We start from the raw sequence: 24,942 nt of genomic DNA on the forward strand, positions 1-24,942 counted from the left end.
GCGTGCGGTAATTAATTTGCTTCATTGGCAAAAGTGCACCAGGACTGAGCCTTGGATGAAATCTACAACTGGCTCGATCAACATGGTCCATTACGTAGGCATTACTCAAGAACGTTATAAGAGATGAATAAAAAAGAAGCCGTCGTATTTTCGGGAAGGGAATGCTGCTTAAGCATCAGCAGCTCTCACCCAAGCAGCGAATGCTCAAAAATAAAAACGCAACCGGATTTAAATGGCATGGAAGAATCACAACAGAGAGATGTCATCAAGGGAGATCCTGCCATCTTCCATTCTGTGCAGGCCACCTAGAAATGGCTGAAATTCTAGATTGAAGCCTCAACTGCCAGGTGGGAATCCCTTGAAGACAACCACAGTGCCTGGAGACAGGCTGTCCGGTCGTGCATCCACAGTAGTGACCAGAGGAGGAATGACCGCTGGGAGGAGCGCAGAGAGAAGAAATGTCATGGCACGTCTGCATCAGCACAACCGGATGCCTTCATCTGCCCCGGCTGCAGCAAAACATGTCTCTCCCTTATTCGGTCTCTACAGCCACAGCAGGCGCTGCAACCAACTTTTGAAACTCCCCTTGTTCTAGGCACGTTTTGCAACAAGGAATTCCATTCGCGTGAGCAGTTTCTGAGCTCTGGGCGCAGTACTGCGCCTAAGATTTCAGATTAAAACTGCAGAGTGGAAGGAAAGGAGGAGCTTTTTCTGCCTCCCCACTTCCAGCTACTCTCTGAAGACTGTAGAAGAGACCCTCTTAAGAATATTAGTGGATGTGGGGCAGGGGAAGCATGGCTTCCCCCCCTCTTTTTGCAGCCTTCAGATGATTACTAGACCATGTAAGAAATGAATGAAAGATTTTAGCCGCAGTTTTGTATTCAGCTTTGTGTTCTTGTTATTAAAAAAGTGCGCCTAGACATTCCGTTGTTGCGCCCATAACCTAGGTTTAAGGTGCCATTTAGCTCCTAGCTTTCATATCTCAGTTTCTAACTCTGGCTGCAACCTTCCAACAGCTCACCCTCAAAGGCACACTCCTCCATTGCCTCCCGAGACAGATGCATTCCCGCCAGCAAACCAGGAACACAAACCAGGAACCCACTCAGGCAGTAATGGCACCTAGAGATTCCTTAGGACACACATTCCCTTCCCTGCCCATCCCAAGTGAGGGCAGCGCAGCACCAGCAGCCTTGCCCTCGCTCTAAATGGGCTATCCTGACCCTGGCTATTTCGCACTGTGACATCATCATGCCTACAGCACGATTCCCAATTGGCTGGATCGTGCTGCGAGGAAGCTTGCGGGGAAAAATTCCACCCAAGCAGCTTCTAAGGAGGACAGGGAACAACGGAAAAACAGACCCACATAAAATATGCACATATTCTTACTGCTGTCAGTAGTCTTGTGTGTTACTGGTGGAAAATTAGGATGTAAACTGAAATAATATATATTTTACCCCCCGTTAGGCTCTTTTCCTTTGCTGCAGGAACGCTGAGCACAGTCCTAATGCACACACAACTTAAGAGCTGGTGCATTTGGAAACCAGCCTGCTCTGAAAAACCACCACGGATGCCAAGGGCTGAAGGGGTCATGGGGACAATTTATCTCCCCTACCCCCACTGGATCAAGTCATCCTGCATGCTGGGATGAATCAGGAGGAGCCTCAGAGGCAACAGAAACTAATGACCCCAAACAAGTCCAGGGGCTAGTTGGAATATGACAACGCACAGGGCAACGGCACGCTTGTGTGTTTTTTTCGGATGGCTAGCCAGCACCCGCATCTCCCGCCCCGAAGCATCAGTCTCTTGACAGAGGATGCATCCGCTGTTAAACTGATACGAGAGGCTGTGCTTTAGCCAAGAGAGAAAATTGATTAGAACATTCACTCCAGCTGCTTGCTAAGCCACTGGGGAATCTTCCTTTACTACTCCCTTCCAGTGAGGCTCAAAGAACGACACGGCTGAACTTTAAGAGCACTTCCATTAACCGTATTTTTCCGTCGGTCGGTTATAATCAGAGGGATAAAGGAAGGACATGCCACAGGAAGAAAAAGGTGCAAGCAGCAACAGTGGAATGGGTTTGGAGAGGAGAGCTAACCTGAAGGCACTTGGGCAGGAATCTGAAGGGCTGGAGATCTCGTGCAAGGATGGGGAACACCTGCGGTCCTCTAGGTGTTATCGGACTACAACTCCCAGCAGCCAGCAGGGGCAGTGGGAATTGGAGTCTAGCATTACCCAGAGAGCCACAGTATTCCCAGGGGATCAGGCCCCATTACACCCAAGGGGGCGCCTTCAAGGCTCTCTTGCATGTGTGAATAGGTCACTGCAGGTAATATGGCCGCACACATCATCCATGAGTCATATCCAATGTAATAATAATAATAATAATAATAATAATAATAATAATAATATTTATATCCCGCCCATCTGGCTGGGTTTCCCCAGCCACTCTGGGCGGCTCCCAACAGATGATTAAAAACATGATAAAACATCAAACATTAAAAACTTCCCTAAATAGGGCTGCCTTCAGGTGTCTTTTAAAATTCAGACAGTTGTTTATTTCCCTGACATCTGATGGGAGGGCGTTCCACAGGGCGGGCACCACTACCGAGAAGGCCCTCTGCCTAGTTCCCTGTAAGCTCACTTCTCACAGGGAGGGAACCGCCAGAAGGCCCTTTGAGCTGAACGATGGGGTGGAGATGTTCCTTTTGTGTGGACTAACACCCACACGAAACATTAAGAGTGCCACGGATCCCTTTAAAATCCCATTTATGCCATGCAGGTGAGGAAATGTGAGCAGGTGCAGGTGAACCAACAGAATATGCATGATCCAAATACACTGGAGATAATAATTTAGTTATTTGGATGTATTTCTAAGTCACTTAATTTAAAAAAAACCATACATGCAGTGCAAGTCAACATAAAAAATGGTAAAATGACATCATGAGAATGGGGGGGGGGAGAGGAGTCTCACCGATATACCACATCGCAAGAGACGGACAGCCATGAAAAGGTTTCAAGTCTGAATATTTTTTGAAACTTACCATTTTGTCCAGGAAGACCACCAGATCCTAAGGAAGCAAAGATAAAAGGAGAAGTCAAGCCTCCAGGATTTTTCTTCCGAGAGCAACCTGCCGCTACTGAACCCATGCTAGCTGCTAAAATGATGCTGATCGTAAGCAGCTGCAAATGTGCTCAGTCTACACTGCAACACACACCCATCAACTCTGCACATGCCCAGGTGTTCTCTGGACGCCGAGTCTGGACTGGCAGCTCACAAGGCTGCACTAAAAGGGGATGTGTAACCCACCCAACCTCCCTTGCCCAGACTTTTTGGGCAAAGTCTGGTCTGCTCCCTTGCCCAGAGTCTGACCAATTAGCAATATTCCAGCAGCTGGGATTTTGAGCATTAATAATAATAATAATAATAATAATAATGCCTCTGTGTCTGGAGATGGTGGTACACACCTATTGCTTCTTATCCTCCATGAAGCTGCCTAAACTTCTTTTAAATGTATCCAACTTAGCGGCCACCACTGTGGCAGTGAATTCCATAGGTTAACAGTGCGTGGTGTGAAGAAGTACTTTCTGTCTGCCCTGATTCTTCCAAAATTCAGCTTCACTGGATGTTCCTTAGTTCACGTATTATGAAAGGAGGAGGAAAACTCACTATCCCCTCTCCATTCATAATCTTATGTAGTTTTTGTAGAATCATAGAGTTGGAAGGGACCCAAGGGTCATTGAGTCCAACCCCCTGCAATGCTAGAATATCATGTCCCTTATTTGCTTTTTTCCCCTAAACCAAATAACCCTCAAATGTTGCAACTTTTCTTCTTATGGGAAATTGCTCCAACCCCTTTTTCATTTTGACTGCTTTGCCTTTGGCCAGCTCTACAATATCCTTTTTAAGCTGCGGCAACCAGAACTTAATTTCAAGTGTGGTCACAACGTAACTGAAATAAAGCTGTTATGAAACCCACTTTATTTTCAATGTCTTGCACAACTTAAGCAGCAAACTTAAGAGCAGAATTTCATAATCTCTGACCTGTTGTAGGCCAAATTTAACAGATGGGGGGGCTGCCCACCTGTCAATCACCTGATATCACGATGATGTGATCAGCAGGCTTAAAGTCTCCACCTAACAGCTGATGGGCAGTGACTTGAAATCTGCTTTCCCTAGCGATGGGCTGCATGATCAAGCACCACATGGCAAATTTGATCACGTAGCCGATCCATCCCTGCCTGCCCCTGCAGGGTTAAATTACCCGTTCTGCATTTGTAAGAACTCAATCGTTTAGTGTGGTGGCGTCTACACTTTGGAACTCCCTGCCTATTGATATCAGGCAGCCACCTTCATTTCAGCACCTGCTAAAAACATCCTTGTTTCAGACAAGCCTGTCCAGATGTCCAGAAAGTTGATGGGAGTTTTAGTCTATTGTTATTTTAACTTTCTGAAAGTCCTAAATTATTGCTGTTATTTTTTTCTTACTGGCAAGCAAGCAATAAATAACTAAATAAGGAAGGAAAGAAGGAAGGAAGGAAGGAAGGAAGGACCATTTACAGGCCAAGCACTTAAAGCGCTGTGGTGATAATGCCAAGGTTGCAGGTTTGATCCCTGTATGCGACAGCTGCATATTCCTGCATTGTGGGGGGTTGGACTAGATGATCCTCAGGGTACCTTCCAACTCTATGATTCCTGGGGTGTCGACAGTAATTAGCTAGATGGACTCAGTATATAGCAGCTTCCTGGTTTTTGACTGAACTCTGTACCTTTCCCCCCATCCCCATGTAATGAAGTCTAGGCTACTTTTTCTCCGTTCTAACACAGTCTTGTTCCAACTTTCATTTTAAGTGCTCGCATGGGATCGATTCAAGCGAGCGCATGCCAGACGTAGGCTCCTGAATGCTGTGACCTACCTTGCATATTTCTTCCTGGGAATATTCCTCTATCTCTGCAAAAACAAAATGAATTATTAAAGCCATTTTAGTGCCCTCAAAATTCATTTTTAATGTTCCAAAGCTGCCATGCGCCTCTCCTCGTGAGCAACGCCCCTTCCAATCCCTGCAAGTGTCTGCTTCTTTGGACTCTATACAGAAAGAGAAGCTGCTTTTTGGAGAAGGGTGAATAAGCCAGCATTATTATTATTTTTTGTATTGGAGCATTCAGCAACAGGTCTTGGAATGACTTGGACAAAAGAATCGAGGGGATACTCATCAAATTTGCAGATGACACCAAACTGGGAGGGTCAACTAATGCCACAAAGACAGAATCGGGATTCAAGATGAATCTAAACAGATTGGAGAACTGGGCCAAAAAGGACAGCTGGGCAGACCCAAAGTGCTGGATTCATGAGGCTCAGCACACCTTCAGCGCTTAGAACATCTGCCTTGCATGCAGAACACTCCAGGTCCAATCCTTGGCATTTCTAGGCAAGGCTGGGAGAGACTCCTGCCCGAAACCCTGGAGCGCTGCTGCCAGTCAGAGCAGACGATACTTAACTAGATTGCATAATGGTCTGAGACTCTTATTCCTGCCCTGCAGGGGTTTGGACTAGAGGACCCCGTAGGGTCCCTTCCAACCCTACAGTTCTATGATTCTAAGTTCCTGCGCTCATTTCCTCAAAGCTGAAAGGCGATGGGAGCTTAAGAGGGGGGGGGCAGCAGATGGAAGGGAGGAGAGGGCAGCTGAGGGCAGCTGAGCTTTAAGCAGATCAAGAAGGGGGAGTGTCCCAGCCTCTCTCTTCCTTCCCACCCACCCTTTCATCAGGCTAATCTCCAGCTCTGCTTTGGGGCAGAGGTTCCTCACCTGTGGATGAAAAGCCCTTGGGGTGTTAGGAGCTGCTTCCAGGAACGTGTTTGGCATTAACAAGAGCAAAGGCAGAGGCGAGGAGCCCGTATCGCGGGCACAACTTGGGAGCAAACCAAGCAGGGTGGCTTTGCAAGGTCTTTGCCTCTCAAGGGTCACACCGTCCAGCAGGAGGCTGGTTTCCTGCAGCAAAGGCAGATCCTAACGGATGATGGATGGAAGCTGTAGCCCCACAACATTTGGAGGGTGCCATTTGGCTACCTCAACTGGTGAATAGTATTGAGTTGGGCGGAACTAAGGCCTGATGTGGTGGAAAGCAGCTTCACATAATAATAATAATAATAATATTGTTTTCTGCTGCTCCAGAGAAGCGGACACAGAGCAATGGATTCAAACTACAAGAAAGAAGATTCCACCTAAACATTAGGAAGAACTTCCTGACAGTAAGAGCTGTTCGGCAGTGGAATTTGCTACCAAGGAGTGTGGTGGAGTCTCCTTCTTTGGAGGTCTTTAAGCAGAGGCTTGACAGGCATATGTCATAGAATCATAGAATCATAGAGTTGGAAGAGACCACGAGGGCCATCCAGTCCAACCCCCTGCCAAGCAGGAAACACCATCAAAGCATTCTTGACATATGGCTGTCAAGCCTCTGCTTAAAGACCTCCAAAGAAGGAGACTCCACCACACTCCTAGGTAGCAAATTCCACTGCCGAACAGCTCTAACTGTCAGGAAGTTCTTCCTAATGTTTAGGTGGAATCTTCTTTCTTGAAGTTTGAATCCATTGCTCCGTGTCCACTTCTCTGGAGCAGCAGAAAACAATCTTTCTCCCTCCTCCATATGACATCCTTTCATATATTTGAACATGGCTATCATATCACCCCTTAACCTTCTCTTCTCCAGGCTAAACATACCCAGCTCCCTAAGCCGTTCCTAATAAGGCGTCGTTTCCAGGCCATTGACCATTTTGGTTGCCCTCTTCTGGACACGTTCCAGCTTGTCAGTATCCTTCTTGAACTGTGGTGCCCAGAACTGGACACAGTACTCCAGGTGAGGTCTGACCAGAGCAGAATACAGTGGTACTATTACTTCCCTAGATCTAGATGCTATACTCCTATTGATGCAGCCCAGAATTGCATTGGCTTTTTTAGCTGCTGCATCACACTGCTGACTCATGTCAAGTCTGTGGTCTACCAAGACTCCTAGATCCTTTTCACATGTACTGCTCTCAAGAATGCTTTGATTGTGTTTCCTGCTTGGCAGGGGGTTGGACTGGATGGCCCTTTCTGGTCTCTTCCAACTCTATGATTCTATGATAATTGTAGAGTTCTGGAAGGGACCCCAAGGGTCATCCAGTCCAACCCCCTGTGATGCAGGAACCCCACTTCCTCTGCCCATATGTTCAAGACAAGGGCTGAAAGCTAGCTCACCTGGGGGAGCTATTGAGTCTCCGTATCCTTTCATTTCCAAGGCAATGACACGGAAGCCAGCATCAGCTAGAGCCGGGATCTAAGACAGAAAAACAGAGTGAACTGCAAGGCATTGGGTGAGAATTAACTTGGATTATTGGAACCTTTATTTCTTTCCTCCATCCAGGTCTGCCCGCAGGCCACAAAGGGCTTCTCTGTTTTCATCCTGCACCATCCGGCCTGTCAACACTTGCTGCATGCAAGGAGCTTAGGAGTCTCTTTCCGAGGGATTAGGAGTGGAAACGGGCTCTAAGCAACATACAGTCACCGCTATCAAGGTGGCCATCGTAGCAAAGTACAAATAGGAATTGTTAAGAAACCGGGTACGGAGGAACAAATGCACAAAGCTTGCCTGCCCAAAACCCGCCTCCCTCTTTGCCATTCCGCACTACGAATCCCAGGTGTGTTGGCTGGGGCTGATGGGAGTTGTAGTCCAAAGCATCTAGGGGGCATCAGGTTATGGGAGGGTGCTACACACAGTGTGTGGTGGGCGCTAATGGGGCCCTATTGCAAGTATAAAGGATGGAGGTCACCCTCCTCTCCACCTGCAAGGAATTTCTCTTACCTGGTACCTCCAAGATAACCAGGACTCTGGGAAGCCGTGACACAGGAGAACGACCGGACCACTACCCAACTCCACAAAGTGCAGCCGGGTACCAGGCTAAAGGGGAGACAAACATAAGACATGAGTCAGAATCACAGAAGGAGAATCACAGAAGGATTCTGACATGAGTCAGAATCACATCACGTCCAAATTGCAGGACAAAGAGCATCAAGGCTGGAGAAGAGGTGACATAAGAGACACCTTCAAATATCTGAAGCGCTGTCACATGGAAGAGGAAGCAATATTGTTTCTTTTGTGCTTTCTATTTTATCTCTGGTGACTTTGGGCTGCAGGTGAATAAAAATACAATACAGTAAATAAGTTCCAAGTTGCCAGAAAATCAAGATTACTACAGGCTTGTTGTGGATCCCGTCCTATGCCCTGCTGGTGGCTAGGGCCATGGCACGACCCCCGGTGACACCAGGGTGAGCTTTCAGTTGTATTTGCATCAACAGGCTCCTCCCTCGGGGTGTTAACCTGATATGACCCCCCCGCAGAGCGGGGTGGGGTCATGCTTGCTAGGGTGTCCAATGCCTAAGCCAATACCTCTCACTTGCTCTAACCAATAAAGTTGTGGCCTTATTTTACCCATTAACTCAAATCCCATTAACTCAAATCTCAAGTGAGAGCTGGACCATAAAGAAGGCTGATCGCCGAAGAATAGATGCTTTTGAATTATGGTGCTGGAGGAGACTCTTGAAAGTCTCATGGACTGCAAGAAGATCAAACCTATCCATTCTGAAGGAAATCAGCCCTGAGTGCTCACTGGAAGGACAGATCCTGAAGCTGAGGCTCCAATACTTTGGCCACCTCATGAGAAGAGAAGACTCCCTGGAAAAGACCCTGATGTTGGGAAAGATTGAGGGCACTAGGAGAAGGGGATGACAGAGGATGAGATGGTTGGACAGTGTTCTGGAAGCTACCAACATGAGTCTGACCAAACTGCGGGAGGCAGTGCAAGAAAGGAGTGCCTGGCGTGCTATGGTCCATGGGGTCACGAAGAGTCGGACAGGACTAAACAACAAACAACAACAACAACTCAAATCCATGTGTCACTGTGTCTTCATTTCTCGCGGGGGGCGGGTCCTCGAACCGCAAGCCACCACTGGACTCTCATGCGTCAATCGGCAGAGCAGATTTGACAAATGCAAAAGAGCAGCGACGGGACTTGCTTTATTTGTTCGCAGTATATGCATGCCAGCCTCTTGGCAACGAAGCTTCTCCTGGCAGTTTTCAAGGAACAACTCATAGGATTCTTTTCCCTGCAGAAAGCACTTATAGGACCCCTAACCCCCCAAAGCAGTCTATGTGCTCTTACCTTGATTGCCACATAGCCGTGGACCACACTCTCTGGTTCGCACGCGGGCGGAAGGCATTCCTCCTGCTCAAGAAGCTGGGAAGTAGATAATTTAAGGAAGGAAAGAGAGTTCAAATGCCTTTTGCAGATACAGGATTAGCAGCAAGCTGCCTAATACACAAGGTGTGTAATTAAGGAGACATGAGCAGTAAAGCACAGATGAATTTTGACAAGTACTTCTTTTAAAAGGGAGACATCCAACTAACTCATTCTGTTAACGGAAGGATTTCCACTTGCGCAGCTAAACTCTTAAATGGGCCGATCTGTTCATCTTTGGTTTCTCAATTTTTCCAATCTCAAGTTTGGGTCCCTGCCTCCCCCCTTGCCTCTTAGCTTGTTCCTCCACTAGGTGATCCCAATGCCCACTTTGGGAACGATTGGTTTAAAGTGAACATTCAAATTTTCACCTCGTACAGGGATTTTTATGCATTTATGTGCACATTACTTGGCTGCAGAACTGCACTGAAAAATTTGGGAAAGTGAGGATTTCAAAGAACGGATACCTTTCAGTTCACATAGAATCATAGAGTTGGAAGAGACCACAAGGGCCATCCAGTCCAACCCCCTGCCAAGCAGGAAACACCATCAAAGCATTCTTGACATATGGCTGTCAAGCCTCCGCTTAAAGACCTCCAAAGGAGACTTCTTGGCAGCAAATTCCACTGTCAAACAGCTCTTACTGTCAGGAAGTTCTTCCTAATGTTTAGGTGGAATCTTCTTTCTTGTAGCTTGAATCCATTGCTCCGTGTCCGCTTCTCTGGAGCAGCAGAGAACAACCTTTCACCCTCCTCTATATGACATACTTTTACATATTTGAACATGGCTATCATATCACCCCTTAACCTTCTCTTCTCCAGGCTAAACATACCCAGCTCCCTAAGCCATTCCTCATAAGGCATCGTTTCCAGGCCTTTGACCATTTTGGTTGCCCTCTTCTGGACACGTTCTAGCTTGTCAGTATCCTTCTTGAACTGTGGTGCCCAGAACTGGACACAGTATTCCAGGTGAGGTCTGACCAGAGCAGAATACAGTGGTACTATTACTTCCCTTGATCATATTGTTTGGGAAAGCGCAAAGCAGGTAGGCCTGCCTTGAAATGCAAGCTGAACCAAATTTCTACCCCCATCATGACCCTGTGGCGAGGCAAAGAGGCAGAGAGAGACCGTCCTAAAAGCATTCGAGGAACTTCAAGGTTTATCAGAGATGGGAATGCAGCCAGAGTCTAGCACTCCACCTACAATGACACTCTGGCATCTCGTCAAGCTGGCGGGAAGGTTCTCTTTATTTTGGTTTTTCTTGCTTCCTCTTTGGTCACTTGTTTGGCACTCAGAACCTCTTGTTCACCATAGCGTCCCATGCAAGGTGCTTACAGGTGGAACTCGGGAAATTAGAATATTGTTGAAAAGTGCATTTATTTCAGTAATGCAACTTAAAATATGAAACCATTATATGAGATAGATGCATGACATGCAAAGCAAGATATGTCGAGCCTTTATTTGTTGTCATTGTAATTATTTGTCGTTAGGCGGGTCAATTATAAATGGAATGTAATTAATTAATGAAATGTAATGGCAATGTTTATTTTTGTATTATTGTAACTATTTGTTTTTTTACTGTGGAATTTCCAAAAGAAAGCATTTGTAATAATTAAAAGAAAAATAAAAAATATTAAGTTGCATTACTGAAATAAATGCACTTTTCGACGATATTCCAATTTTCCGAGTTTCACCTCTATGTGTGGTGGTGGTGAAGGAATCGTTTGGTGGTGGTTTTTTTGGGGGGGGGCAGGGCTGTTTTTCAAACTGAGGAGCAAGCAGCCACTGACCTGCACTAAAGCAAAGGAAGTCCTGCAAACCCCAGTCCCCAAATGCCAACCCAAGAAAATGGCAACTAGTTCAGTGAATTGTCAGGAAGCCTGGGAAATATCCCAAAATCATTGTGTATGAAAGAGGCAAAGGTATTTTTCATGCACAGCAAATATGCTTAGCTCCCGTACACACAGGAGGCCTAGATAAACAGCACCCTTTCTAATATCTACAACCATGAGGTCTGGAAACTTGCCTTTTAAATATTAAATAATACTGCATTTTTTAAAAAACCAAGCAAAAATGCAAAGTTCTGCACAATTCCACACACAGAAATGCCCATATTGAAATGTAAATGAAGTGCAATTAAGATGATCCAAAGGTTTAGATTTTTTCCTGCTCTGAAACAATCTTGCCATCTAAAAGCGCCCTTTGTATTTTCTTTTTTTCTTTTGTACCACAAAACCTAGCAATTCAGTGAGTGCAAAAGTACAAGCCTGGCTCAGTCAGTGCAGAAGAGAAAGTTTCTACACTTCTGCGGTTAATAGTTCACTCAGCAGAGGCCTCTCTAGAGAGCAGAAGAGAGGAACCTTCCAAAGGATGGAGAGGATCCACTTTCAAAGAATCAGCTGGTACGTGAGCTACCTTTGTAGACGGGGAGGGAAAATGCGGCAGCTTGTTAGAACTAGGAGCGACGGAAGCACTACGGAGAGGCACTTTGCTCCGGCACTGAGTAACGAGATCCTGCTGGGCCAGTCACGGAGGAAGGTCTGCAAGGTTAATATGCCCAACACTGCTGAAATCAGCAGTCCTGGATAACCCTGGATGCAGCTGCCTCCTTCGCAGCCTCAGGATGCTCTGCTGTCAACCTCTTTCCCCAGGTTCCTTTCATTCCTTGTTGGTGGAGGGGATGTTAGTTGCAGAGATGATTTGAGGTGTCATTTAGGGAAGGTCCATAGCTCAGTGGGCGAGCATCTGCACTGCATGAAGATGCTCCCAGCATCTCCAGTCCCTGCCTGGAAGCCTGGAGAGTTGCTGTTAGCCAGTGCAAACAATACTGAGCTAGATGTACCCGTGGTCTGTCCCTATGATGCCGGATTAAATATGGAAGTGCAATAAGACCTGAACCATCAGTTGGTATTTCCAGAAGGCTGAGGAAGACCTGACATTTGTGTTTTTGTATATTTTGTTGGAAGCCACCCAGAGCGGAGGGAAACCCAGTCTGATGAGCAGGGTACCAAAAAATAAATTATTATTATTATTGATATCACTGCCTTCCTATACCCATAAAATGTCAGAAATGTTCCCTGCAGAGCTGCAGCTGCAAGATCCTTCTCTTCCAGCCTCAGGGCTGGAGAGACAGCCACCCCACCTTTCAAGAGTGACTAGAAGTTGCTTCACTCTGCAAGCACTTAAGCCTTCAGCTCACGGGCTGCCAACCAGTTCCTGGCAGAAGCCAACTGGCTTGTCACATCTCTCATCTTCTTGCAAAAGCTACATTATGTGAACAGGCTGTTGTGTTATGTGCAGCTGGTTGACCAACCAAACCCAAAGGAGTGCTCACTGCTGGTTCTTCAACATTCTGAGTGACAAGTTGGGAGCTGCAGGGTTCTACCCTGGGCCCATTGTTCAACATATCTATAAACAACTTGGATGAAGGAATTGAGGGGATGCTCGCCAAATTTGCAGATGACACCAAACTGCAGAAGACAGAATCGGGATTCAATATGACCTTAACAGATCGGACAACTGGGGGCCAAACTAACAAATTGAATTTCAATGGGGATAAATGCAAGGTTCTGCACTTAGCCGGGAATGACCAGCTGCACGAATTTAAGATGTACATTTGAAAAGAATCTGGGGTCTGGGTAGACCACGAGTTTAACATGAGTCAACAATTGGATGAAGCAGCAAAAAAGCTGATGCTACTCAAGGCTGCATCAACAGAGGCACAGGGTCCAGACTAAGGAATTGTCCAGACTTCTGAATAGAAGTTGCTGGAAACCACAGGAGAGGAGAGTGCTCTTGTGCTCAAATCCTGCTTGTAGGTTTCCATTGCAAACAGGATCCTGGATTAGTAATAATAATAATAATTTATATAGTTACAGGTAGGTAGCCGTGTTGGTCTGAGTCGAAGCAAAATAAAAAAATTCCTTCAGTAGCACCTTAAAGACCAACTAAGTTTATATTTTGGTATGAGCTTTCGTGTGCATGCACACTTCTTCAGATACACTAGAAACAGAAGTGTCAGACCCTATATATATACAGAGGGTGGTGGGGGTGGGTGGGAATGGGAGATGGGCTGATGGGAGTGGTAAACCTGTAGATGGGTGTTAATGGCTGCTGATGGCTGCAATTAGTCCTGGGCTGAGGTGCTAAAGAAAGCTTGATCATGCATAATGAGATAAGAATCCGATGTCTCTATTCATCCCAGGTGCTTCCATGGTTTTAAGCTTGGTAATGATTTCCAATTCAGCAACTTCCCTTTCCAGTCTGTTCCTGAAATTTCTCTGTAATAAAACAGCTGCTTTGAGATCTTGTATAGAATGTCCTGGGAGATTGAAGTGTTCTCCTAGGGTTTGGCCTGTTTGTCCAATATAGAGAGCTGAAGGGCACCGTTGGCATTTGATGGCATACACAATGTTAGAAGATGAGCAATTAAATAGTCCTGAGATGGTATGTTGGATGTTGTTGGGGCCAGTAATGATGTTGTCCGGACTATTTGATTGCTCATCTCTATATTGGACAAACAGGCCAAACCCTACGCCAAAGGATAAATGGACATAAATCTGACATCAGGAACCATAAGACTGAAAAACCATCAGCCCATCTCCCATTCCCACCCACCCCCACCACCCTCTGTATATATATAGGGTCTGACACTTCTGTTTCTAGTGTATCTGAAGAAGTGTGCATGCACACGAAAGCTCATACCAAAATATAAACTTAGTTGGTCTTTAAGGTGCTACTGAAGGAATTTTTTTATAATAATTTATATGCCACCCATTTTGGCTGGGTTGCCCCAGCCACTCTGGGCAGCTTCCAACGAATTAAAACAGCAAACACAGTTAAACATCAAACATTAAAAACGTCCCCACACAGGGCTGCCTTCTTCTAAAGATCCAATAATAATTTATTATTTAGACAGCACATTGGCCTGATCCAGCAGCCTCCTTCTTATGTCCTTATGAGAACATTACTCATTAGGATCGCAATGCAATCCTCAGGTGCGATGACTAAAACTCAGGAACCAACCTACAGAGAGAAAGTCATCTCCACACAATGTCCCCATGCCAAAAAGCTCCTCACCTGAACCCCTGTCAGGTCCTGCAACTCCTTCAGAGCCGAGTCGACATCTTTCACGAGGATGGTGGCCATGCCCATCTCCCGAGCGGGCTTCAAGTTTGCGCCAATGTCATCCAGAAAAATAACCTGGTGCAAGGAAGAAGCAAAAGCCAGAGTCAGCGGAAAGGAAGGAACAAACACACCTGTCCTGTTCTGCCATTCTTAGATCTAGTGGGCCTCTGACTACCTCGTGGCTGCAAGGAATGCTTTGTGTCTATACACCACCATTTTCTTTTAAAAAAAAATTTATTCTGCACCCAGCCAGTCCTAATTCTGCACCAAGGAAAACTGTTCCGATTTGCCAAGAGGAGTGAATTTGCGTAATCAGAAGGGGCTAGGAGTCATGACACCACCCCCTGCCCCCAAAACCCTCAAGGGATTTGATCCATTCACCCCTCTGACCCTCTAGGTCAGCCAGCCCCAAGCATAACCCCCAAAGCCACTGGGGAAAGACTACAATCTGCAGCAGAATGCTGGCTTAGAGATCCATTATCTGCATTTCTGGGCTTCACACTTTTAACACTGCGGTCTGGCAAAATTGAATCAAAAGAGCAGCCAAGTGGGGGCAGTTAATCTTTTCTCCACCACAAGTTCCCGGACAGGTCACTATCTCTTTCTCTCTCTCCTTTGGAGGATTGGTTGATGACTTGTAAGAACAGCTCCCTAAGAAGTGATGCCTGGGTTTGATTCCTGCCCCCTACTTTCACCCCTGTCCCTTCTCCCTTGTGTGTTGTGCTTTTTTCTCCTCTTTAGATTGGAAGCTTGTGGGCAGGGACTGTTTCAACTGATCACATGTAAGCTACTTTTTAACTGAAGAGTTGAATACAAACACGCCGAGTGTGTGTGTGTGTGCGTGCACCAAACAAACATATACACACTGCAAATTGCTCTGTTTCGACTGGGACCACAGGCCTTATCCCCTCTAATGTGGCAAAGAGTATATTGAGTGTGTGGATCAAATCAGGAAAATGGTATGGGTTTTATCTCCCCATCAACCACCACTGGGGTCCAAATTACATGTATATACACATAGACCTACTTCTGAAACTAAATTGAAAGAGAAAGGAGAACAGATCGTGGATTTTCTCCAAGGCCTCATCAAATTTGCTCTCCAAAGACTTGTTTTTCACCACAAGACCCATTCCCGCCACCATCCCGTGGCCAAGTTTGACAGGTAGGTGAGGATACTCGCTTGACATCACAACGACATCAGGTGAGCCATTTTTTGCCTGCAGAGTCAGCTGATTGTTGGCAATTGCAAAGGGGGGGGGAGTTGTGGGTGCTGCCAAAGAGCTGATCAGTGGTGCATACAAGCCCCTTTTTGGCCCTGCCACGTCTTTACCTGCCACACAACTGGCATTGAGTGTACAGAGGAAAGCAACCAAGATGATCAAGGGTCTGGAAACCAAATCTTATGAGGAAAGTTTGAGGGCGTTGGTTGCGTTTAGCTTGGAGAAGAGGAGACTGAGAGGTGACGGGATAGGTAAAGGTAAAGGTAAAGGGACCCCTGACCATTAGGTCCAGTCGTGACCGACTCTGGGGTTGCGGCGCTCATCTCACATTATTGGCCGAGGGAGCCGGCGTATAGCTTCCAGGTCATGTGGCCAGCATGACAAAGCCGCTTCTGGCAAACCAGAGCAGCACATGGAAACGCCGTTTACCTTCCCGCTGTAGCGGTTCCTATTTATCTACTTGCATTTTGACGTGCTTTCGAACTGCTAGGTTGGCAGGAGCTGGGACCAAGCAACGGGAGCTCACCCCGTCACAGGGATTCGAACCGCTGACCTTCTGATCAGCAAGCCCTAGGCTCAGTGATTTGACCCACAGCGCCACCTGGGTTTAGCTTGGAGAAGAGGAGACTGAGAGGTGACGGGATAGTTGCCCTCAAATATCCAAAGGGCTGTCACGTGGAAGATGGAAGAAGCTTGTTTTCTGCTGCTCCAGAGGGGAGGAACCAAACCAATGGATTGGAACTACAAGGAAGGAGATTCTGGCTAAACAGTAGGGAGAACTTTCTGACAGTGAAAGGTTCCTCACCACCACCCCTGCACCAGAGCATAGAATCATAGAATTGTAGAGTTGAAAGTGACCCCCAGGGGTCATCTAGTCCAACCCCCTGCAGTTCAGGACTGATGTTAAACACATCTGGAGAGAGAGAGATCCTGAAGGGAACAACAGAAGCTTTTTGCAAGTACAAGACAGGTTCGCAGATGTGTGCCACCAACCTCTTCAGGTTTCACCTTCAGCACATCCAGCGCATACTCATAGATCTTGGAATCTGGCTTTTGCAGACCGACACGACACGACTCAATCACCCGGTCAAAATATCTGTTCAGCAGACAAAGGGCAAGCCCTGTACGGTGCCTGAAGGGGCCGTCATCAACCCAGTTGTTGGTCAGGACGGCTGTCTTGAAGCCTGGAAGGGGAGAGGCAGGAGAGTCAGAAGATGAGCCAAAGCCCAGGCCACATTCCGTACCACACCGGTAGTTAGGAAATACGTCTTAATTCTAGATGTGGATTCAGATAGCATAAAGAATTAGGGTGCGGAGAGAAGGGCTTGAGTGCTTTGTAAACCACCTTGCAATCTTCGGCTGAAGGGTGGCATGGAAATTTAATGAATGATAATAGAAACGACCCATTCAGAAGGGAAAAGGTTTCATGCTGTAATCTGTTTTCGGGATACTGTCATATTGCTTTTCTGTTGGATTGCTGTATGCCGCTTTGAGAGTTTTTTAAAATGTTAAGCGTTTAAGAAATGCTTTCAGACATACAGGCAATAAATGCAGGATATAAGCATTGTGAATAAATAAAGGGCTCCTTCTAAGCTCATTAAAATAAAAAAACCTACAAAAACACCTATGTTAAGAACCACACCAACATAGCCGTGAACCATCGGAGGCAGCCAGGTTGTGTAGCAGCCACCCCTTGCCACGCGAAGGAGCCATTACCCTTCTCCCTGAGCCTCACAGCTGCCCGCAGGAAAGGGGTACTAAAGGAATTGTCCTCCATCAATTCCTCAAAGATCCGAGCCACCGAGAACAGTTTTGGGAGGGAGACTCCAGAGGCACCAGCAACCTTCTTGCAGTCTTCTTCAAAGTCGGCCATCAGCTGAAACACAGGAATACAGGAGGCTGCTTTAGGACAAGCCAGACCGTTGAGTTCAACTACCTCAGTGTTGTCTGAATGGATGAAGAGCAGCTCTCCAGGGTTTCCATGCTGTGTAGGTTCCCTACCCAGGGACTGAACCTGGGACTTTCTGCATCCAAAGCAGATGATCTGCCACAGAGTTACGACCTTCCCTGTGCGCCTCCCCCCCCCCAAGCCACCAAACCTTAGGGAGAATTGCATTATTTATCTTGAAACAGTTGTGCAAGAAAAGGCAAGGTCTCTCCAGCAAGCACGATTGAGAAGGCAGAAATGTCTTTCGGATCCCACCGGACGGGGCTGTCTAGAGATGCCAGCAATGGAACATTGGGGCCCATGCCTTGCCATGACATGCTCTGCCCTGAGCCAAGGCCCCTCCCTCCCGCAGCACCTCAGCCTTACCTGAGTGAGTGCCACCTGGCCCGTCATGGCTTTGGATAAGTGTCCATCAAGGCCTCCTTGCAAGGCAGCATTTTGGAAGAAATCACTAGAATGGAATAGATACTTTATTGTACATAGTGCAACATACTATGTATAATAATAATAATAATAATAATAATTTATTATTTATACCCCGCCCATCTGACTGGGTTTCCCCAGCCACTCTGGGCGGCTTCCAACAGAAAAATAAAACACAGTGATCTATTAAACATTAAAAGCCTCCCTGAACAGGAGATTGCAAAAGAGGACCATATATTATTCTTGTATGCGACAACCGCGGCTAGGACTTTATTAGCCCAAAAATGGAAAACTCAGGATTTACCGACGATTGAAGAGTGGCAGACAAAAATGATAGACTATGCGGAACTAGCAAGACTGACTAGCAGGATCCGGAACCAGGGGGAGACAAAGTTCCAAAAGGACTGGAGTAAATTTGTGGACTATATGGAAAAGAACTGTAGAAGTTTAAAGACACTTGCAGGACTGAAATAAATCCTGCGAAATGACTTTAAATTAGGAATAAGGAACTGCAAGACAAGAGCTGGAAAGAAAACCAAATGAGAGGAGGGAGGGAAGTCAAAGCTCGGCAGAGCATTGGGAATTAGAGATTTGGGAAGAATTGTTAAAAAAGATAATTGTGTGTGTTGTATTTGTTTTTGAATGTTTGTTTTGTTTAATGTGCTTATTGTGTTTATTTGGAAAATCTAATAAATTGCTTTTTTTTAAAAAAAAGCCTCCCTGAACAGGGCTGCCTTCAGATGTCTTCTAAATGTCTGGTAGTTGTTTTCCTCTTTGACATCTGATGGGAGGGCGTTCCACAGGGCGGGCGCCACTACCGAGAAGGCCCTCTGCCTAGTTCCCTGCAACTTGGCTTCTCGCAATGAGGGAACCGCCAGAAGGCCCTCGGAGCTGGACCTCAGTGTCCGGGCAGAACGATGGAGGTGGAGACGCTCCTTCAGGTATACTGGACCGAGGCCATTTAGGGCTTTAAAGGTCAGCACCAACACTTTGAATTGTGCTCGGAATTGTACATAATACAACATAGAACATGAAAGCACATGCACACATACAAAATTAGACCAGAATAAGGCTGGCAAACGAACCTCTGCTCCACTGTAATAAAGATTTATCACAGAATGGCTTACAATATATATGAAACAAACACACCCTGAAGACCAAGCAGGGCTTCCCACTTTACACCAACGGTGGGTAAACTTAGGCCTTCTGTGGCCCCCAAGTTCTCTCTGAGTGGCCCTTGTGACTCCCCAGGCCATGCCCCCTCCCTAGCCATGCCCCCTTTTGCCAGGCTTGCTTCACATCCTCCTTGAGTATTTGTACCAGGCTGGAATGTGTCCTGGAGCCCTGATAATGCCTTTTGCTTGCCTGGATGGAAGGAGGAGGGGGGCTTCCGTGCATGTCTATAGAAAGGATCTTAGCGTTCAAAAGGTCTAAATGCCTGGGAAGCCCAACCAAGCCAAGTTTCCCAGAAGCAAAAGAACATGGATCAGACCATTGACTCATCTGGCCCAGCAGGCTTCTCTAACTTTTCTCTATCCATCTTCCCTTTTCTCTAAACTGAAAAGCCCCACGTTGCCTAACTTCACGGAGAGCCACTCCACCCCCTTGATCATTCTAGTTGCATGTTTTCAAAACCTTTTTGGCTGTCCTGTGGGAGAGAGAACAAGCTTGTTTTCTCCTGCTCTGGAGAGCAGGAATGGCTTCGAGTTACCAGAAAGGAGATTGTGACTAAACATCAGGGAAAAAAACTTTATGACAGTAAGAGCTGTTTTTTGACAGTGGAACAGTCTCTCTCAGAAGGTGGTGGACTCTGTTTCCTTGAAGGTTTTAAAGCAAAGGTTGGATGGCCATCTGTCACAGATGCTTCAGCTGTAATTTCTGCCTTGCAGGGAGTTGGGTTGAGCTAGATAACCCTTGGGGTTCCTACCAACTCTATGATTTTCCAACTCCACAATATCCTTTTGGAGGTGAGGCAACCCGAACTGTACACAGCATTCCACTACATATTAAAAACATGACAAAACATCAAACATTAAAAACTGTCCTAAAGAGGGCTGCCTTCATGACAAAGCCGCTTCTGGCAAACCAGAGCAGCGCACGGAAACACCGTTTACCTTCCCACCGGAGTGGTACCTATTTATCTACTTGCACTTGACGTGCTTTCAAACTGCTAGGTTGGCAGGAGCAGGGACTGATCAACGGCAGCTCACCCCGTTGTGGGGATTCGTACCGCCGACCTTTTTTTTTTTTAAATGTATTTTTATTAAATATTTTCTTGGTTTACATAAGTAGGTGCAATGTCTCTCTCACCCCCCCCCCGAATCTGCACAAGCGACGCTGACACAAAACCCCACATATATTAAGTAAAATAGAAAACATTGCCACCCGAACCTCCAACCTTCTGATCAGCAAGCCTTAGACTCTGTGGTTTAGACCACAGCGCCACCCGCATCCCAGCTATCATCCTGTTGTTGTTGTTGTTGTTGTTTAGTCATTTAGTCGTGTCCGACTCTTCGTGACCCCATGGACCAGAGCACGCCAGGCACTCCTGTCTTGCACTGCCTCCCGCAGTTTGGTCAAACTCATGTTCGTAGCTTCGAGAACACTGTCCAACCATCTCGTCCTCTGTCATCCCCTTCTCCTAGTGCCCTCAATCTTTCCCCACATCAGGGTCTTTTCCAGGGAGTCTTCTCTTCTCATGAGGTGGCCCTTCATGGATCAATGCCTTGGGGCTTTAATAACTCAGAGAAGCTATGAGCTATGCCATGCAGGGCCACCCAAGATGGACAGGTCATAGTGGAGAGTTTTGACTAAACGTGATCCACCTGGAGAAGGAACTGGCAAGCCACTCCAGTATCCCTGCCAAGAAAACTCCATGGACAAAGACAACAATGCTATCAAGTTCATGGAGGAAAGGGCTGTGAATGGCTGCTAGCTATGCTCTGTCTCCACCCAGTTGGAAGCAGTGATGCTTCTGAATCTTCAGGTGCTAGAAGCTACAGGAGGGGAGAGGGCTCTTGTGCTCATGGCCTTCTTGCTGGTTTCTCACAGGCATCTGGTTGGCCATTGCGAGAAAAGGATGCTGGGTGAGATTGGCCAGCAGCCAGATCCAGCAGGCTCTTATTAAGTTCTTACGGAGCTTCAGTATTCAATGCCAGCACTCAGCTGTGACTCTCTGGTGTGATGTGAACAGACTTGAATTTCTCTTGCCCATTCTTTCACACTCTGCTCCTTGATTCCTTCTCTGCACTAAATGGATTCCCTTGGCTTCCCTTCTTAGGATCCCTCTTGGGAACTCAAGTTTCTGGAGCTTCTCTTTCTATATTTTTATTTGTACCCCGTTCTTCTGCTCATTGAGAACCCAGAGCAGCCAGAAGCTCTGCATTGCTGATAGAGTTACCTGTCAACTTGAGGGACACTTAAAGCCCATCCGTTTCTGACGGTTCTGGCACAGTTGCTTCCATTAAGAATGACCTTTACTTACATAATGCATATTTATGCTAATTGGCTTCTTTGTTTGGCAGCTCTGCTTTTGTCTCATTTATTTATCATTTCAAATTATAACAGTACAATCTTGGCCTTCAAAAATCAATGGTAACGAGGATGGGTCAAGGCTCCACGGCCGAACACCTGCTTTGCATGCGGAAGTCTCCAGGCTGAATCAGAATCATAGAATTGTAGATTCTAGTCCAGCCGCCTGCAGTGCAGAAATCACAGCTGGAGATTCTGTGACAAATAGGCCAACCAACCTCTGCTTAAAAGCCTCCAAGGAAGGAGTCTACCACCTTCTAAGGGAGTCTCTTCTACTGACGCACAGCTCTTAATGTCAGAAAGTTCTTCCTAATGTTTCGTCGGAACCGCCTTTCTTATAATTTGAAACCATTAATTCATGCCCTCCCCTCTGGAACAGCAGGAAACAACCTTGCTCCATCTTCCATGTGACAGCCCATCAGAAGATATGTGAAGATGGCAATCCTATCACTTCTCAGTCTCCTCTTCTCCAAGCCAAACATCTTCAGCTCCCTCAACCATTCATCATATGGTTGGGTTTCCAGAACCTTCATCATCCTGCTCGACCTCCTCTGCACACCTTCCAACTTGTCAATACCCTTCTTAAACTGCAGTGCCTAGAACTGGACAGAGGACCCCAGGTGGGGTCTGACCAAGGCAGAATAGAGCGCCCAGCAGTCCCAAAATCTCCACCTAGTAATTATATCCAGTTGTGGGTCTGGCTGAAGATCAACCAAGGAATTTGGGACAAAAATACAATTTCCCAAGTCTTTTCTAGAAGAGCTTTAGTTGTTCTGTAGATGGACCGTTCCATCCCTCAGGCGAAAGGCTGGGCGTTACGATGGCAGAACCTCTTGTACTGTCTTGATCCCATATCTGCTACCCTTTCCTACCTTTAGAATGTAGCATGTGCTGTCTTGACTTCGTGTTCTGTTACATATCAGCAACCTTCCCTAATCCCTCTTTTTAAAGCTATCACTCATGCGTGCCTTTGAAAGGATGTCTCTATGCTCCCAATGGACTTTTGCCCGCGGCGTGAACGGAGAACGGAAGAATGAGGTGTTCCAGTGGTACCAACTCTCTTCCTTGCGGGCTTTGGATTTCCATCAAAGCATTTCTTCTGAAAGTGGGGCTTTATGTTTGACATCATATATCAGGTGGAAGGAGCTGATCTTCTCCAGATGTCTTATATATGCGAGCAAGGTTTCTTTGATGGAATGGTGTGGGTCCCTAACTTGGGCAACTCTGACATGTGCTAACAAGTTGACATTTGCATTCATCTTTGAAAGCATTCAAAGCACTCTGCTTCTTTGCTGCTTTAAAATAATAGAATCATAGAGCTGTAAACACTACCTCCAACTCTTCGAAAGATTCCCTCAACGGTGTCTCCGAAAAGGTTTACACATCACTTGGGAAGACAGGTGAACTAATGTCAGTGTACTGGAAGAAGCAAAGATCACGAGTGTTGAAGCCGTGATTCTTCAACATCAACTTCGTTGGGCTGGTCATGTTGTTGCCTGATTATAGTCTTCCAAAGAAACTACTCTATTCCCAACTTAAGAATGGTAAGCGGAATACCGGTGGACAACAAAAGAGGTTTAAAGACACTCTCGAGGCAAATAAAAAAAATATGTAACATAAACACTGATAACTGGGAAGCAAACCACTGTTGGTTTGCGAGTGCTCCAGTGAAAGAACAGCCTTTACCAAAGGTGTCATGGACTTTGAAGAAGCACAAACCCAGGGTTAAAAGGAAGGCACGCTTGGCAAACCCTCACCGTGATCAACTCCCACCTGGAAACATATGTCCCCACTGTGGAAGGATGTGTGGATCCAGAATTAGCCTCCACAGTCACTTGTGGAATCACTGTTAATCCCGTGTACATGGAGGACAATCTTACTCGGCTACAAGGGATTGCCAAAGAAGATATGCTTTAATCTTTGTCCATGCTGCTTCCGCTTTTGCTTCCTCGCTGCTTCAGAATAATAAAATCATAGAGTTGTAGGGTAGGGAAAGGGAAGGGAACATGAAGGTGAAGCAAACAATAGAATGCAGAACACTACCTACCAATTATGCCATTTGGTATCAAAGGGTATAAGAAGATAAAATAAGAATAGGCAGTAGGATTACGCCAATGGCATATCTGGTCTATCGAGTCCAGCATTCTGTGCTCACAGTGGCCAACCAGATGCATGGTGGGAAACAGCAACTGGTACCTCGTGGTTGGCAGCAACTGGTATTCAGAAGCATCATGGCTAGTAGTCATCGATAGCCCTCTCCATAAATCACTGCCTCCATAGTATGACTATGTACTACCTATTCTTCTCTCTGTCCTAAATCATAGAATGGTAGAGCTGGAAGGGACCCGAGGGTCATCTAGTCCAACCCCCTGCAATGCAGGAATCTCAGCTAAAGCATCCAGGTTTCCAGTGCAGTGGTACCTCTGGATATGAACGGGATCCATTCCGGAGCCCCGTACGCATGCAGAGCAGTACTTACCCTGATGCGCTGAATCTGCGCATGCTCCCCGCGCGATTGTGCATGAGCAAATCGCCGAACCCAGAAGTAACCCGTTCTGTTACTTCCGAGTTCAGCGTGTACGTATCCCGTGTCGTACGCAACCTGAAGCATACGTAACTAGAGGTATGGCTGTAACTGGTATTCAGAAGCACTGCTACCTCCAACTATGGAGGCAGAGCACAGCAATCATGGCTAGAAGCCATCGGTAGCCATGAATCTGCCTTGCTCTTTTTAGGCTGCTAATGCATGGTTATACTTGCCATGGTTACGTGCGAAGGGCTAGGCAGGCAAGAGTGATTAGCAACATTAACGGACAAATGGGCTGGGCTGCTTAACAAAATCCCTTTTCTCCTGCCTTCCCACACCCATGAAATGTCTCTGGGAGAGTTTTAGCTGCAAGGTTCTTCTCTTCCAGCCTCAAGCCTGGAGAGGCAGCCACCTCATCTTGACTAGTAGCTGCTCCACTGGCAATCCACCACCAGCTCACGGGCAGAAGTCAACTGGCTTATTGTATCATACCAGCAGAAGTCAACTGGCTTATTGTATCATCTCATCTTCTTGCAAACGCTGCCTTGTGCAAACAGGCTGTTGCATTCTATGATTACCGTAAACGGGAGCTACACTACTAACTGGACTAAACTCGATGTTATCTCTTACATGAAGGAACAGCATTCCTAATACATGCAGGAGCCTACGGGTACATCCCTGAAAAAACTCAAACAACTTTACAAAAGATACCTTCCGAAATGCCGCAATAAAGTACATAGGTGTTGCCAAAGGGTGCAACCTGTGGGTTGGACAGGGTGAGTGATTTCTAAGAAAACTGGGGTGCAGTTAGCATGAGAACACTGCGTGATAAAGCTGTTGAAAAATACGTGAAGGAAATAAAGTGAGGTCCCTGTGTTGCCTAGGTAAGAGAGATTTAGG

General features: G+C 46.5%; 1 protein-coding gene across 1 annotated transcript in view; it reads right to left on the bottom strand.

The window, feature by feature from the left end:
• EPHX2 (epoxide hydrolase 2) overlaps positions 1-24,942 on the bottom strand; it is an 89,104-nt gene that overhangs the window by 58,380 nt on the left and 5,782 nt on the right. The window contains exons 2-10 of the mRNA XM_060273193.1: positions 17,928-18,012; positions 17,330-17,489; positions 16,607-16,797; positions 14,346-14,468; positions 9,193-9,267; positions 7,836-7,931; positions 7,232-7,310; positions 4,915-4,949; positions 3,042-3,068 (exon numbers count right to left, since the gene is read on the bottom strand). Coding sequence (XP_060129176.1) covers positions 3,042-3,068; positions 4,915-4,949; positions 7,232-7,310; positions 7,836-7,931; positions 9,193-9,267; positions 14,346-14,468; positions 16,607-16,797; positions 17,330-17,489; positions 17,928-18,012 — 871 coding nt within the window. The remainder of the gene's footprint in view (positions 1-3,041; positions 3,069-4,914; positions 4,950-7,231; positions 7,311-7,835; positions 7,932-9,192; positions 9,268-14,345; positions 14,469-16,606; positions 16,798-17,329; positions 17,490-17,927; positions 18,013-24,942) is intronic.

This window comes from Zootoca vivipara, chromosome 3 (genome assembly GCF_963506605.1).
Source record: "Zootoca vivipara chromosome 3, rZooViv1.1, whole genome shotgun sequence".
NCBI classification, from domain to species: domain Eukaryota; kingdom Metazoa; phylum Chordata; class Lepidosauria; order Squamata; family Lacertidae; genus Zootoca; species Zootoca vivipara.